Source organism: Vicugna pacos, chromosome 3 (assembly GCF_048564905.1).
Source record: "Vicugna pacos chromosome 3, VicPac4, whole genome shotgun sequence".
NCBI lineage: Eukaryota > Metazoa > Chordata > Mammalia > Artiodactyla > Camelidae > Vicugna > Vicugna pacos.
The window spans coordinates 45,866,485-45,881,939 of NC_132989.1; the positions used below are offsets into that span (position 1 = coordinate 45,866,485).

Consider the following 15,455-nt stretch of genomic DNA (forward strand, 5'->3'; position numbering starts at 1 on the left):
TATGGAAGTTTTGCTTTTTAAAAACTAGTATTTTAATGATTTCTCCTGCAATAGTAATGTCTTTTAAGATTATTTTATTTAGCTATGTACTTGTAGTACTTTTTAATTCAGTGTTAAAATTTGGTTACCTTTCAATGATCGCAGATTAATGATAATATCAAACTATTTTATCTTAACTAACATTGTATAAAAAACAGTATAGACAAATGATTTTAGCTAATCACATCTGTAATGATATCTCTCAAATTTGATATTTTCAAAAATATCTTAAGCAAAGAAGCCTTTGGGACTACTCAGAATACTATAACATAAGGATGTTCTGCTAGTATGGATTGGTGTCTCTAAAAATGTGTCTGAGACGTAATTTAATACCCTACCAAGTACCTCTAATTCAGACTTTTATGTACTGTTTTTGAATGTTTACCCAATAATTTTAAAGTATATTTGAATTACTTAAGAATAAAAGAAAGCATTTTATTTAAATCTTTTCACTGAACTGTGTTTGCATAAAGGATATTTGCATGCAGTTCAGCAGAAATTCCCAAATCACTTTCCCAGTGTATTTACTTAGTGATGTGGCTCCCTTTCTTCTCTATAACCACTCCTTCCCTTCTCCGCTTCCCCGTTTTCCTCCCCTCTCTTTCCCACCTTCTTTTCTTTCCTTCTTCTTTGCCGTTGCTCCCCTTCTACTGCTACTTCGTCTTTGTCAAAACTGTAGTTAATATCTGTAGAATCCAATAGAGAAATGTCCATTGTTCCTTTATGAAATATAAAGTTTCTGTCTAGGCTTTAGGGCCTTCTGTGATCTAGTCTGTCTCTTCAGATTGATCCCTCTGTACATTTGCTCATATTTGCTTATCTTGGTGTGGTCTCCCCCTTACTGTAAGAGTAGATGATCTAGGTTGGTCCAGCTTAAATTGCATGTCTTCTATCCTTAATACCCACTTTCTTTAAACTCCTATGGTGATATCAGAGCCTTAAGAAGGATCTAGTGTTTTGAGTACCTGCTCTGTGTTATTACTGCTAGGTGATTCATGTGTATTTTCCCATTTCACCCTCACAGTAACTCTGGGATATATTGGTATCCTTATTCTCATTTTCCAACAATTGTTGGTTATCCAAGGTTACACAGCTAATGTGGTTGATCAAGACTGCACTTACTTATGTGACTCTAAAATGTTGCTGTATGGCAGGTGCATAGTGGCTGTTTACTGAGTTAAATTCTCACATAAATATTGTATGTGTTGTACAGTTTTGATTTGTTGTTGATTTTGTTTTAACCCAAGGTAATAATCTCTGGTCTCTCTCCTGTCAGGAAACAATTTATGTGAGGTCTTTCCCCTGGGGAGAAGGTTCCTAAGATAAAAATCTTTGTCACCTTCTACAGCATGATTTCTTCAACTTGCTTTCTGTCAGGGAGATCTCATTGGGGAAAAGACCAGATTTGTCAGGGGATAATCTATTGCCAGATGACATATCTCTATAGTCTTCCATTGGTTCTAAAATAGTGTGCTCCCAGTCTGCTTCCCCCGGCCCACCTTCCCTCGTTGATTTGTTTTATCATTTAGAGGGCACGTCACTCCATATCTTTTTGAAAAGGAATTATGTGGTTTATGAAGAAGATCTGTGGTCCATCTGCTTTGACATATCTGTGCTACACTAAAGTGAGGCTTTAGTATATATGAGGAAGATCTTAGGGTGATGATTTGATGTAATAAATATGTGAATTAATTAGTTCTCTGGTTTCTCTAATACATACATCATAGATATAATAATAATAATAATAATAATAATAATAATAATAATAATAATAATAATGATTCAGTTCAGGTGAGGACATGCCCTGTGACCCCTTGCCACTCTCATAGCACCAGTGCCAAGTGGAGAGTATAATAGACTCTCAGTTAATACTCACTAAATGAAAGATGAGTGACCTAAAAGATACAAACATGGTTAGGAGACTGTTTACCCTCAAAGAAAAGTAAAATCTGATGAAGAGGAAATAGCATCAAACTTTCACCTCTCTGTATTGTGTGGTTTTGAAGTTTCGTTTGTTCTGTTTTTAAGTTAGTTGACCTGTTTTTAGAAAAGTGATTTTTTTTCCTTTATGAAGAGACTTTGCGGTAGTTAAAACCTTCCCATTGGCTCTGAACATGTTGCTTCCTCCCCGCAGTCTGGAACGTGCCCCGTGTGCCGCCGTCATTTCCCTCCTGCTGTGATGGAAACGTCCGCAGCGGCTTCCTCTGAGCCTGAGCACGACGCCCCACCAGCAGCCGACAGCGCTGCAGAGGCCCCCTGAACCCTAGCACTGAGCGAGATCAGTCTATCAAAGTAAACCTACAGACTGCTTCTAAGTCTGATGTGCAAATAATTATATATAAATATATTAAAAATGCTATATATAGTCTATGCCATAGTTTAGAAAGAGAGTATTAACCTTTCTAAACTAAATTTAGGTTTGCAGAAAGTACTAAGCATTTTCAAGCTGAATGTTGAAACAGTGCATCCATTTTCTTTAGTTTAATATGTTATTATTTGTAAAGTGCAGCTTATCAATTAACTCTCTCCAAAAGAAATAATCATCTATGTGGCACACGTTATTGGTTTTGTCTGAAGTACCGCCACTAAGTGATTATAATTAAGCTCTCCTATTTGCATCAGATGTGAAGATTGTGATCATAACAGTAGCAAAATTTGGTTTCATTGGAAATAAAGAATTCTGAGCATGCTTTTTCATTGGTCCCTTTGCTTTTGCCTCATCAAAACCTCTTGGTTCATAATACTGAGTTGTTTTATAAGAAGGTATCTACTCTCTCATCTTTGTTTAAAATTAGGACTTCTTAGAATGCCAAACAAAACTTCTGGCTAGAGCATCAAAAATTTTTAAATCTTAAATGTAATCCCCTTGAAATGGTTAGATAGTAAAATAAATGTTTATATTTTAAATGGTGGATGTACTTAAAGTAAAGTTAGTAAAATATATGAACAGTCTAGTGTGCTCAGCACTTGGTACAATGAGTTGGATTAGATGGCCTTGTGAAATCCTTTCTACTTGGTTGAAATTATACTTGAAGGTCCAGAACACTCATGGCACATTTGTGTAATAGATTTTGGATATAGTTAAAGGTAATTTTGGCTGCAAAATATTTGGAAAGTCTGAAAACAGGCATAAGGTGTTTAAAAACACTCATTCTGTCATATCACAAAGGAAAATCTGAATCCTTAAAAAACGAGATGGTCACTTGTACTGACTGGTATATATCATAAAATTGATGGGGTGTAGGACAAATTTGGCCACACCTTTTACAACATGTCTAAACCTTACTGTGTTATAATTTATTATTTTAAAATATTGCTGAACAAGGATTATCCATGTTACATTATCAGCGTTTGTTTCTTTACCCTAATTTATTTTAATAAAATTATTCACCTGGAAATAAAATAGGAGTTGGTAATTTCAAGTTAAGCCATGGATGAAAAAGAAGTAGATTTATATGATTTCCTAGAGACTGAATAGAACTGAACATGTAACACGGTTCCTTTGTTATTTTCCTTTTTCTGAAAGAGAGAAGATGATGATGACCTCAGATTACCCTCTGGAAGAGTTCTGTTCACAGGCTTTTGCAAAACTGAGGAAATTAGCTTCCCTTATTCTTTTTTATGGGAAATTTGACCCAGAGGGTTATCTTTATACATGTAATACCAAACTAAGACTGCACAGCTTTCTGTTTAGGTGATCACACCTAGTAGGCAAGTAAGTATGTATCAACATGGACATAATATTCAGCTTTCAGGTGTGATTCGGTATCAGCAGCAGAGTGGTGGGTGTTAGAATCCCACATTTGAGCGAGTCAGATAGTAAAGCACATAGTGAGTGTACATCCATCCAAGTAGTGCATTGATTGTTTAGTTTGGACACATACAAGGAATATTTATATGGCTTCCCAAATATAAAATTACATTTTATTTGTGTAATTTCTCTGAGTATTTGTATTCCATCGCTTTTCTCCACTCTTAAAAATAAATGAAATTTCACTGTTGGCACATTTGAGGCTTAAATATAAGGAACATAACACTTGCATTCTGATTTTTGCATATATTGTAAATGTGTCTGGTATTTACAGCAAAATACTGTGTATCCTTTTACGGGCAAAACAAAATTGAACATTGCATGCATGTAATGTGGTGACTGTACTTTAGGGGTTCTTTGGGGCTTCTGTGACTTTGGAAATGCTTACATTCAGGCCTTAATGTTGCATTAGGTAGCATGTTTTCCTTCCGATGTATATAGTCACTGTTGTATAAACTAATCTTTGCTTGTTTTCTACTCTGTAATCTTTCCATATCATATTTCATTGATGCTCAGTTAGTGTCACGGAGTCAAATCAGATTAAAATTAATTCTCATGTGTATATTGTGGAAATTTGTGGCTAGTGTGTTTTTTGTTGTTGTTGTTATTGTTTGTTTCCTTTAAGTAATACTGATCAGTTGTGACACTTACTGGTTAAACGGACATTGCTACAGATTTCTCTGTAATAAGCCACACATTATATTTAGGCAGGCAGTAGAAAGGGACCCTGGTTTTTTCTTCTAGATAGCAGCTGTCCCAGAGAAAATATTTCTTCTTTGCCTGTTAAGATTTAGCTGTTATCTGCCAGTTGTTATAAGGTTTTGGTTCCAAATTCAACCAGCAGTGTTGAGAACTGAACTTAAGATAGCTGTTGTACTTTTTGCTTTCCATCTGTTTCTGTCTTTCATTCTTGGCTCCCTACTTTCTATAAACAGCTGCTATGAAGGAGAAAAGTTGAGTAAGAATTGGCCTAAAAGTTCTTTAAAAAGAAAATTGAGATTTTAGAGTTTCCATTGTAACAGGCTGATAAAAGCTAAGGCTGCCAAGTTAAGACACCAAAATATTGTTTGATCATATTGTGGGTCCTTCTGAAAAAGTAAAGAATACATGGAGGTTAATTAGAAGTATAAATGTTAATTACAATGTTGTTTCTCATATTTCTCTATTATATGTTAAGTGACTTGATCTAATAATTTTATTTTTATAAACATTTTCTTCTTGTAATATGAATGCTTATATTTAAAGGTAGATCTATGTGGTTTTCTTTTGTGTTTCTTAATTGTTTCTCTCTAAGCTAACTAACTTTTAAGATTATTTGTGATCTGGATTTATATATAAACTGTTAAATATATGTGAACTGTTAAAATGGAATGCAAGTCTTTCAAAAGCCCAGGTCTAAATGTAATGGGTTTATTGTTCTACAACCCCAGTCCATCATTTTTCGTGTGAATCATAAACAATAAACAGGATATACTCAGTGGTCATTTCTAATATTTAATTGTGTAGTCGTATCATTTCTATGATGTAACCCCCTGGAGGATTTAGCATATTTAATAGCAAAAAACACAGCTATTAAGGAAGTCTGGAATAGATTCCTGAGAACATGATTTTATAGTCCTTTAACTGTGATCTAAGAAGGAAGATTCTTAAGAGACCCCAGCTATTCAGAAATGATTGATGAACTTCCAGAGTTGGAATCACTCAGCACCCCTGCAGGGATTGGATTTAATTGTTAGAAGTATGCCATCTGAACGTCCTATAAATAACACATATGTGAAACTAGACAGAAAGGCCCTGTCTCATCTGTGCAGACACCTCTTCATATCTTCCCTCGGGCTTCACACTTTTCTCAGATCTTGCATGAAATCTATTCCAGACCAGCCTGGTATTGGCTCTTTCAGTCCCTTTCTTAAAATGTAGGTTGCTCAGAACTAAACACAGTTTTTCTGTGGTCTGACTAGAGCAAGGGTCCAGAGACATTATTGCCAGCTTCAAAATGGTTCTCGAATGATTGTTATGACTAGTGTGTGTTGATATTATTATCACCACTGTCACTATTAGGCAAGCATGTCACATTGTTGTCTCTTGCTGCACTTCAAGCACTGCTGGTAAGCCAGGTGCACAACCAATAATTACTTCACAATTTCTTCTTAACCTAATTGAAGGACTGCATTCATCCCTATTAAATTTAATTTGTAAAGGTCCGTATGAACTCTGATTCTTCCTCTCAGCCTGTGTCAGCTCCAGCTGTGATGAAGTGTGCCTTTGGTATTCAGTGGCTCTGTCCAGGTTACTGGTAAGTACTGCGTAGAAGAGGGTGAAATGCAGACCCTCTTCAGAACGCCACTCTAGACTGCCCTCCAGGTGGCTTTGATCCATCAGTCAGTCCTTTGGGTGCAGTTGTCAAAGCACCTACCAGTCACTTCAGTGCTTATGTTTTTCCATGTTCCCTAAAAGGACACTGTCAGAAATTCTGTCATGTTTGGCCAACGAGCAGATTGTACTCTGGAAGTAGCCTAATTTAAATTAAATCAAGCAGTTGAATGTAATTAGCTAGAATGCTTCACTCTTAGTGAAACCATAGCACCTCCTTTTCTAACTGCTCACATGCCATCTGTTAATCTTCCCTAGAATTTGATAAGGGACCAATGTCAGGCTCGTTTTTGGAATCTAGTTTTTTTCCTCTCAAAAATGGTGATATTTGAAGTGACATGACCTTGACCAGTCAATCACTCTGCTTCTGTTTTCTCAATAAAGTAAGGACTCTAAAAGTTCAGTACTACTATTTGTACAGGTTTAAAAAAAAAAAAACGCGTTCTTTGTTGATGTGCAAAGTTGTGGGGAAAGAAGGTTTTCTATCATTATTTGATGTCAGCACTACCTTTTGGAATTGATGAATATTTCAGATGAAAATCTTAAAAGCATATTAATCACCTCTCAGGAGTTGAAGTAATTTGACATGGGAACTTCATTAAATCAAAATAAATAAAATTTAATTAATACCAGTTTTACTAAAAGGCTACATGCCTGGATATGGCAATTTATTCCATTTTGTATTCTTAGTTTATAATCAGTATGCAGATTTTTAGTGAGCATTAAAGGAGAGAGGTCTTTATCTTATTTTTTTAGAAAGATACTACCTCTTAGCCATTCACTGTCAGAAAGAGAAATTTTGTAAGCCACCATGATTTCTTTTCCTTTGGTTATAAAACAGCAATTCTTAATAAGATTCATTGATAAAAATACGTTTTTACATTATAAGGCTGGTTCCCATTTATGAAGTGCCAAATGTAGTGTCAGGCTTTCTGTTTTAGCTAATCTTCATAATGAATCTGCAGGATCGCTTATCTTTTCCCAACCGTACAAAAGGAAAAATTGAGTCCTGGTTCTTAAGCAAGAGCCTGAGAGCTCTAAGTAGTTCATGCCACCTTCTTGGGCATGTACAGCCTGTCTGATCAATGTTAATATTTAACTAAGTTGTCTAAGATGCAGTCTTGAGTTTTAAAAAATGGGAAAAATTCTGAAAAATATTTTGTTAGCTTTCCTGGGTCATACGATTTCACTAAATTCTTATAGAGAGACGTTTTTGCCTTACGTAATGTACTGCTGATCAAAGTTCTAATGTCCTCCTTAGTGAAGTTTCTTAGTCATCATTAATATCTGAGGACAACTTCCTACCTTCGCCTGATTACTTGGGATCCATACGTTATTCTGCAGAGACCCTCTCTGGCCTGAGAGGTGTGTGGCATCCTCTTGTCTCTTCAGCCAGTGAGACCTCACTAATGCAGACATCCATCTATAAGCCTCTAACCCTACCTTTATCGAAAGTCTCTGGATTTCTTCCTTCAGAAGCCATAGACATTTGCCCTCACTCCAAACAGTGGGACACTTAACCTCAAACTACTTCATCAGTAGGAATAGACGTTGACAGGATTTCCTTTTGATTTCAACCCTTAAATACTATTAAATTTTTTCCAGACATTTAAGCTATGCCCTGGTTCTGTTTGTCTATTTTATTTTCATTTTCGTATTGAAAGACCTCAAGTGTTAACAACTATTGTAAGGGGCTTCACTACATACCATCATGTTGAGCAACCTTTGGTTTCAAATAACTCTTCCTCTTTTTTTTTTTTTTCACACTCATTGTCACATTTTTTTCTCTGTGATTTATCATAACATTTTGTGTATATTTCCCTGTGCTATACAGTGTAATCTTGTTTATCTATTCTACAATTTTGAAATCCCAGTCTATCCCTTCCCACCCTCTACCCCCTTGGTAACCACAAGTCTGTATTCTCTGTCCATGAGTCTTTAGATTCCACGTATGAGCGATCTCATATGGTATTTTTCTTTCTCTTTCTGGCTTACTTCACTTAGAATGACATTCTCTAGGAGCATCCATGTTGCTGCAAATGGCGTTATGTTGTCGGTTTTTATGGCTGAGTAGTATTCCATTGTATAAATATACCACCTCTTCTTTATCCAGTCACCTATTGATGGACATTTAGGCTGTTTCCATGTTTTGGCTATTGTAAATAGTGCTGCTATGAACATTGGAGTGCAGGTGTCATCCTGAAGTAGATTTCCTTCTGGATACAAGCCCAGGAGTAGGATTCCTGGGTCATATGGTAAGTCTATTCCTAGTCTTTTGAGGAATCTCCACACTGTTTTCCATAGTGGCTGCACCAAACTGCATTCCCACCAGCAGTGTAGGAGGGTTCCCCTTTCTCCACAGCCTCTCCAGCATTTGTCATTTGTGGATTTTTGAATGACGGCCATTCTGACTGGTGTGAGGTGATACCTCATTGTAGTTTTGATTTGCATTTCTCTGATAATTAGTGATATTGAGCATTTTTTCATGTGCTTTTTGATCATTTGTATGTCTTCCTTGGAGAATTGCTTGTTTAGGTCTTCTGCCCATTTTTGGATTGGGTTGTTTATTTTTTTCTTATTGTGTCATATGAGCTGCTTATATATTCTGGAGATCAAGCCTTTGTTGGTTTCACTTGCAAAAATTTTCTCCCATTCCGTAGGTTTTCTTCTTGTTTTATTTCTGGTTTCCTTTGCTCTGCAGAAGTTTGTAAGTTTCATTAGGTCCCATTCGTTTATTCTTGCTTTTATTTCTTCTAGGAGAAAAATTTTGAAATGTATGTCAGATAATGTTTTGCCTATGTTTTCCTCTAGGAGGTTTATTGTATCTTGTCTTATGTTTAAGTCTTTAATCCATTTTGAGTTGATTTTTGTATATGGTGTAAGGGTGCATTCTAGCTTCATTGTTTTACATGCTGCTGTCCAGTTTTCCCAACATCATTTGCTGAAGAGACTGTCTTTATTCCATTGTATATTCTTGCCTCCTTTGTCGAAGATTAGTTGACCAAAGGTTTGTGGGTTCATTTGTGGGCTCTCTATTCTGTTCCATTGGTCCATATGTCTGTTTGGTACCAATACCATGCTGTCTTGATGACTGTAGCTCTATAGTATTGTCTGAAGTCTGGGAAAGTTATTCCTCCAGCCTCTTTCTTTCTCTTCAGTAATGCTTTGGCAATTCTAGGTCTTTGATGGTTCCATATAAATTTTATTATGATTTGTTCTAGTTCTGTGAAATATGTCCTGGGTAATTGGATAGGGATTGCATTAAATCTATAGATTGCCTTGGGCAGTGTGACCATTTTAACAATATTGATTCTTCCAATCCAAGAGCATGGAATATCTTTCCACTTTTTAAAGTCTTCTTTAATTTCCTTCATCAATGGTTTATAGTTTTCTGTGTATAATTCTTTCACCTCCTTGGTTAGATTTATTCCCAGATATTTTATTACTTTGGGTGCTATTTTAAAGGGGATTGTTTCTTTACTTTCTTTTTCTGTTGATTTATCGTTGGTGTAAAGAAATGCACTGATTTTTGAACATTAATTTTGTAACCTGCTACCTTGCTGAATTCTTCAATCAGCTCTAGTAGCTTTTGTGTGGACCTTTTAGGGTTTTCTATATATAGTAGCATGTCATCAATATATAATGACACTTTTACCTCTTCTTTTCCAGTTTGGATCCCTTTTATTTCTTTCTCTTGCCTGATTGCTGTGGCTAGGACTTCCAGGACTATGTTGAATAGGGGTGGTGATAGTGGGCATCCTTGTCTTGTCCCAGATTTTAGTGGGAAGCTTTTGAGTTTTTCACCGTTGAGAACTATGCTGGCTGTAGGTTTGTCATATATAGCTTTTATTATGTTGAGATATGTTCCCTCTATACCCACTTTGGCGAGAGTTTTTATCATAAATGGGTGTTGAATTTTATCAAATGCTTTTTCTGCATCAATTGAGATGATCATGTGGTTTTTGTCCTTTCTCTTGTTGATGTGATGTATTACATTGATTGATTTGCGTATGTTGAACCAGCCTTGTGTCCCTGGGATGAACCCCACTTGGTCATGATGTATAATCTTTTTTATGTGTTGTTGGATTCTATTTGCTAAAATTTTGGTGAGGATTTTGGCGTCTATGTTCATCAGTGATATTGGCCTATAATTCTCTTTTTTTGTAGTGTCTTTGCCTGGTTTTGGTATCAGGGTGATGGTGGCTTCATAGAATGAGTTTGGGAGTATTCCCTCCTTTTCAATCGTCTGGAAGAGTTTGAGAAGGACTGGTATGAGTTCTTCTTTGTATGTTTGGTAGAATTCCCCGGTGAAGCCGTCCGGTCCTGGACTTTTATTTGTAGGGAGGTTTTTAATTGCTATTTCTATTTCCTTTCTAGTGATCGGATTGTTCAAGTGTTCAGTTTCTTCTTGATTCAGTTTTGGTGGACAGTATGTTTCCAGAAACTTGTCCATCTCCTCTAGGTTATCCAGTTTGCTTCCATATAGTTTTTCATAATATTCTCGTATGATATTCTGTATTTCTATTTTGTTTGTTGTAATTTCTCCATTTTCCTTTCTTTATTTTGCTAATTTGTGCTCTCTCTTTTTTCTTCTTTGTGAGTTTGGCCAGAGGTTTGTCGATTTTATTTACTTTTTCAAAAAACCAGCTTTCGGTTTGGTTGATTTTTTCTATGGTCTTGTTAATCTCTATTGTATTTAATTCCTCTCTGATCTTTATTATTTCCTTCCTTCTGCTGCTTTTTGGGGCTTTTTGCTGAAAATAACTCTTCCTCTTGATGTGGACCAAGGATCCTTCAGACGTGGCATTGCATTCCCCTAAGTTTGGTGCCACTGCAGAATGTCAGCGTTTTTATTTTCATTTAAATTCACATTTAAGGGAGGTGGGGATAGGAATGGGATGCTTACAGAGTCAACCTTGTCTAGAAAGCAAGCTCTAGCCTAGATTGGATGATGATGAATCACAGGTGAACAGGGGTTATGGCCCACATCTCAGTGAGTAAATAGCATCTGAAGATGTTTAAAATTTCTAAATGAAAATTAGTGAGCTTAAAAAATAATACATTAGGCATATCAGCCTGGCACCCTCCCTGAATCTGCCAAAACAACATTTCATCACAGCCAACAAATTAATCGTGTAGCCTTAGCTGCTATCTTTTTCACGAAAGTTTATCGAGTGCCTACCCTAGTGCAGCTGTAAACAAGATCACCAAACTCCCTGGCTTCCTCGGGTGTCCCCTCTGGTGAGGAGACCCTAGGACGTGTTTTTCTCCAAGCAGCTGGACCCACTGTATGCGAAGGGGTTCATTTTGGCCTGGAAAACGCCTGGCTCACAGGGTTTTTCTGTGGTTATCCAAGCTAGAAACAACCAAAATGGAGAAAAAATAAGAAGTGTGAGCCCCCAGGGTGACTAGCTACCAGCAACTACCCTCCTACCCAAGTGATCTATATAGTTAGGTTACTATATTTATAGGTTGAAGATCTCTTGGGAGGTTATATGCCCTATGGCCAGGTGGTCCTCACAGCCAGGGAAGCTGGAAGGAAGGTATTTTCCCGGGATGGGGCTAGGCATCATGGAGAGAGGCAAAACTTGAAAGTGCTTCAGAAAGTTATTTCCTGTGCTATGTTACTACCTTTCCCTTCTCCTCCCTGTGCTCTAAGGATTTGCACATAAGCATCCAGTGTGTTTTTACCCAGAAAATGGAACATAAAGCTGGCAATTCTGAGCCATGGCTTGCCTGCTGGCATAGTAATCTCTGATGCAAAATATTGTATAAGTTTGGCAACTATGCCAGAAGACCAGGGCTCACATACCCTGAACACTGTGATACTAAGGGCTTGACAAGGAATAAGCACCACTGTCAGATTTGCTACATTGTGATTCTCAAAGAAGCTGAATGAACCGAATGTGAAAGCACTGGGCCGTGCGGGGACTGAGTGCTGTGCAGATGCACAGTCGTGTTATGACAGCCCCTGCCTGACTTGGCAGCAACACCATGGTTTACAGAGGTGCCAAATCTAGGCATTCCAAAGCTCAAGGAGGGCAGGAATGTTGCACAATTTTTTGGGTTCTTGTCTCTCCCCATCCCCATGGCTGTATAATTCATTTTTCTCCCCAAAATAAGGCCCTGGAGAAGGCCTTAGAGTTTGTTCAATCCTTATGTAGGTGAATCTTAATAAAGAGGAGGCAGAGTGGAAGGCTGCGTGAGAGGGCTTCACCACAGAGCCTGCCGTGGCCGTTCAACTTGAAACATCCCTTCTCATTGTCCAGAGCTGCAGGGGGTGTCTGAGATTTTACCCTGCTTGTAAGCTAACACGTTTCATAGATCAATGAAAAATTACCAACTGAATCACCTATATATCATCTCAACTAAAAAGGAGGCAGTGACTTGCCCATGATCATACTAGTAGAAAATGTTGGCACTAGGACTTGAATGTGGGTCTTCTGACTTTGCCAAAAGCTGTGCTTCTGCATTCTTGCCCAGTGTAATCCTCCAGTGAGTCAAGGCAGCAGCTAATGTTAGATCAGAAATATGTTGTATTTATCGCCAAACCTGTTTTGTGCATGGGTCCTCAGCTGCTGGCAAGTGGGAAAATCATGACAAATAAGCAGATCAGGACATTTGCTTGTGAATTCCTGCATTTCAACAATACCTGAGAAATTAAAAGGATATATGACAAAATCTTATACACACTTCATCTATCTGCAGGGATTTGATAATTTAAGAACGACTGACTTTTCACCACATGGACAAAAAGATGCAAACATGTATATGTATGTTTATATACTTGTTCCTTTTCCTCCACAAAGGGCTGTGTCCCTAGAAAAGTTGTCTGGATTTCAACCTCCGCTACCTGACTCCTTCTCAGAGGCACTCCTCAAATCACATGGGCCTCTTACAGTCAAGGATCATTAACAGGCTTTGCCTAACTTGCCAACTCTCCTCAGTTGGCTGGAGGGAGCACAGCGGAATACAGGCTTGGAGAAAGAGTGCCACGATTGGGAAGGTATGTCCACCTTAGGTCCGGGAGAGGGGTTGAGGACTGAGATCTATCCCTGCTGACATCTCTGCCTCACTATATCCCTCTCCACCTCTCTGTTCACTGTGGAATGTGCCACAGTTGTTCGGCCAGCGGGTCATCATGCTTCCTGCCCTGTGTGCTTCAAGAGACTCCTTGCTATAATGCTCTTCTGCCAAATCACTGTAAAGGGTGAGCCATGCTGCGTTCAGGAAGATGCCTGTAATTCGTGTCTTAAAGGAATTAGTTTATCCTTCTCTGGTTGGACTCCCTCTGCAGAAAATTCTACCTCTAACCTCTGGCCAGTTTTCCACTGTAGTTCCTTACCGGAAATTCTGCAGATGGCCTCGTGGGAAGCAACGTTTCTTCAGCTCCAGGGATAGTGGTGAAGTGCATTTCATCTCTTCTAGACTGGAGTCTGGCTGCCTTTGCATTTCTGAGAGCTTGCTTTGCAGCAAGCCCTTTATTAAAATGAAAGTACAGGATGAAATTCTGAGCTTTTTAAGGATAACACTGATTAATCATCCCTAGGAGCTGGTGATTGCTTCATGGTCCTGAAGGAGGAAATTTGCTGGGGGAAAAAAAATCATATTGAAGAAAACGCTTTGTCCTGTAAATTGAGTAAAAACATTCTCTGGTGACCCGCTGAAGTAAGAAGTGATGTCCACAAAAGTGAAGATAAGCTTCACTGCACCCAAGGAGAATTTTTTCTTTTCAAACGAAGTGCAAATTTAGGGTGGTTCTGTGCAGACTTTCCTGAGCCTGGAAAGGGGGAAGCTGAGGCAATATTTACACACTCTAAGTTATAAGGAAAGAAAAAACTCTAGTCCTGCCAGTTGCTCCAGAGGTGACAGGCACGAGCCTTTTCTTACTCTTCTCTGTCCCCTCTTCTTTCCTTGTCTCCTTCCTTCGTTTGTTTCTTTCCATCATCAGCTGGATTGGCTGTTTCAATCCTAAATCCAAACATCTGCCTTCTGGGAAATCTTGGGCATCTTATTTGGCCTTCTGGTGTCTGTTGCCTCATCTATACAGCAGGGGCAGGTGGTATTTCTCTTCCAGGCTTATGAGGATTGAGTGAGTTAGTTCGTCTAAAGTACTTGAGTCCTGTCTGGCACGTAGCAAGTCTCAGGTGGGAACGCTTCTTCTCCACTCTCCATGTTTCCTTCCATGCGGCGGGACCTCCACTGCTGAGACACTCGCGGTGACTCGCTCTCGCCTGCTGCGCAGCGGCTTCATCCGGTTAGAGTTAGGGTGAGGAGACCGGCTTGCTTGTCTCGCCTTCTTTTCCTCTCTTAGAAGTGAGTTGTTGCCTCTGCTTTTCCGAGGGCAGCCGTCCTTTGAGACGGGACCTGGCCCCAGTGCTGTCAGGCTAAGTCGGGAGTCCACTACTGAGGAGAGCAGCACTGCCCCTCCCACAAGCAGCAGCCCTGCGCCTTGAAATTCCTTCCTCGAGACGTTGCAGGTCCCCTTGCAGGGCCTGCAACTGGCTGGACAAGCCGTGCCAGGTGGGCAGAGGTCGGTGTGGACCCCAGACCATGTATCTGCCCTCAGGGCGCTCCCTCACCCTGTGCCATGCAGGTGGGCTTAAGAAGACCCCCCGGGGGTTTCAGGACTCGTATCTGTGGAGTGACTCTGGGGCCCCATGGCCCGCCTGGCTCTGGTAACAGGAGGTTGACCTGGCCAACAGCCCTCTCCTGCTGACTGGCAGAATATTTCTTTTCGAAAAGTGGGCAAGATTTACACCCAGGGCAGTTACCCACCCCCAGCAGGTGGTCTCCAGGGTGGCTATGCCATCTCCTCTGAGGACATCGGAGACCGTTGCTCAACCACACCAGCAGGGCCTTTCCATCCGTCTCCTCTCCTGCCTCAGTCGTGGTGACATCATGCTCTCACAGCTCAGTCTTAAACTGTGCTGCATGAGGGATCCGCATTTCTCGTGCAAAAGGAACTGCTGTCTCCCTCCACCCGTCACCCCTTCTCCCTGCTGCTGATGGTATGTGGAAGGTGTGTGGAAGGCGGGGGTGCAGTCTGTACGGAAGGTGCTCATGTTCTAGGAATGAAGTGATGACAGCCTAAGGAGGTCAAGAGAGGATGTCATTAGAGGATATGCTGTTCTGTTCATGCCATAAAATTCAGAACAGTACATATTAAGAAATCTAGAAAATGAATTATTGTTCACATTTTCCTGCTTACTCTGGATAAGACTTGCACATG

General features: G+C 39.3%; 1 protein-coding gene across 3 annotated transcripts in view; it reads left to right on the top strand.

Annotated features, from left to right (window-relative positions):
• Nucleotides 1-5,343, top strand: part of PJA2 (praja ring finger ubiquitin ligase 2) — a 267,185-nt gene extending 261,842 nt beyond the window's left edge. For all 3 annotated transcript variants that reach the window (XM_072958296.1, XM_072958298.1, XM_006203977.4), the window contains one exon: nt 2,174-5,343. In XM_072958296.1, the coding sequence (XP_072814397.1) occupies nt 2,174-2,299 (126 nt within the window). In that variant the 3' untranslated portion in view covers nt 2,300-5,343. The remainder of the gene's footprint in view (nt 1-2,173) is intronic.
• Nucleotides 5,344-15,455: the final 10,112 nt, after the last annotated feature.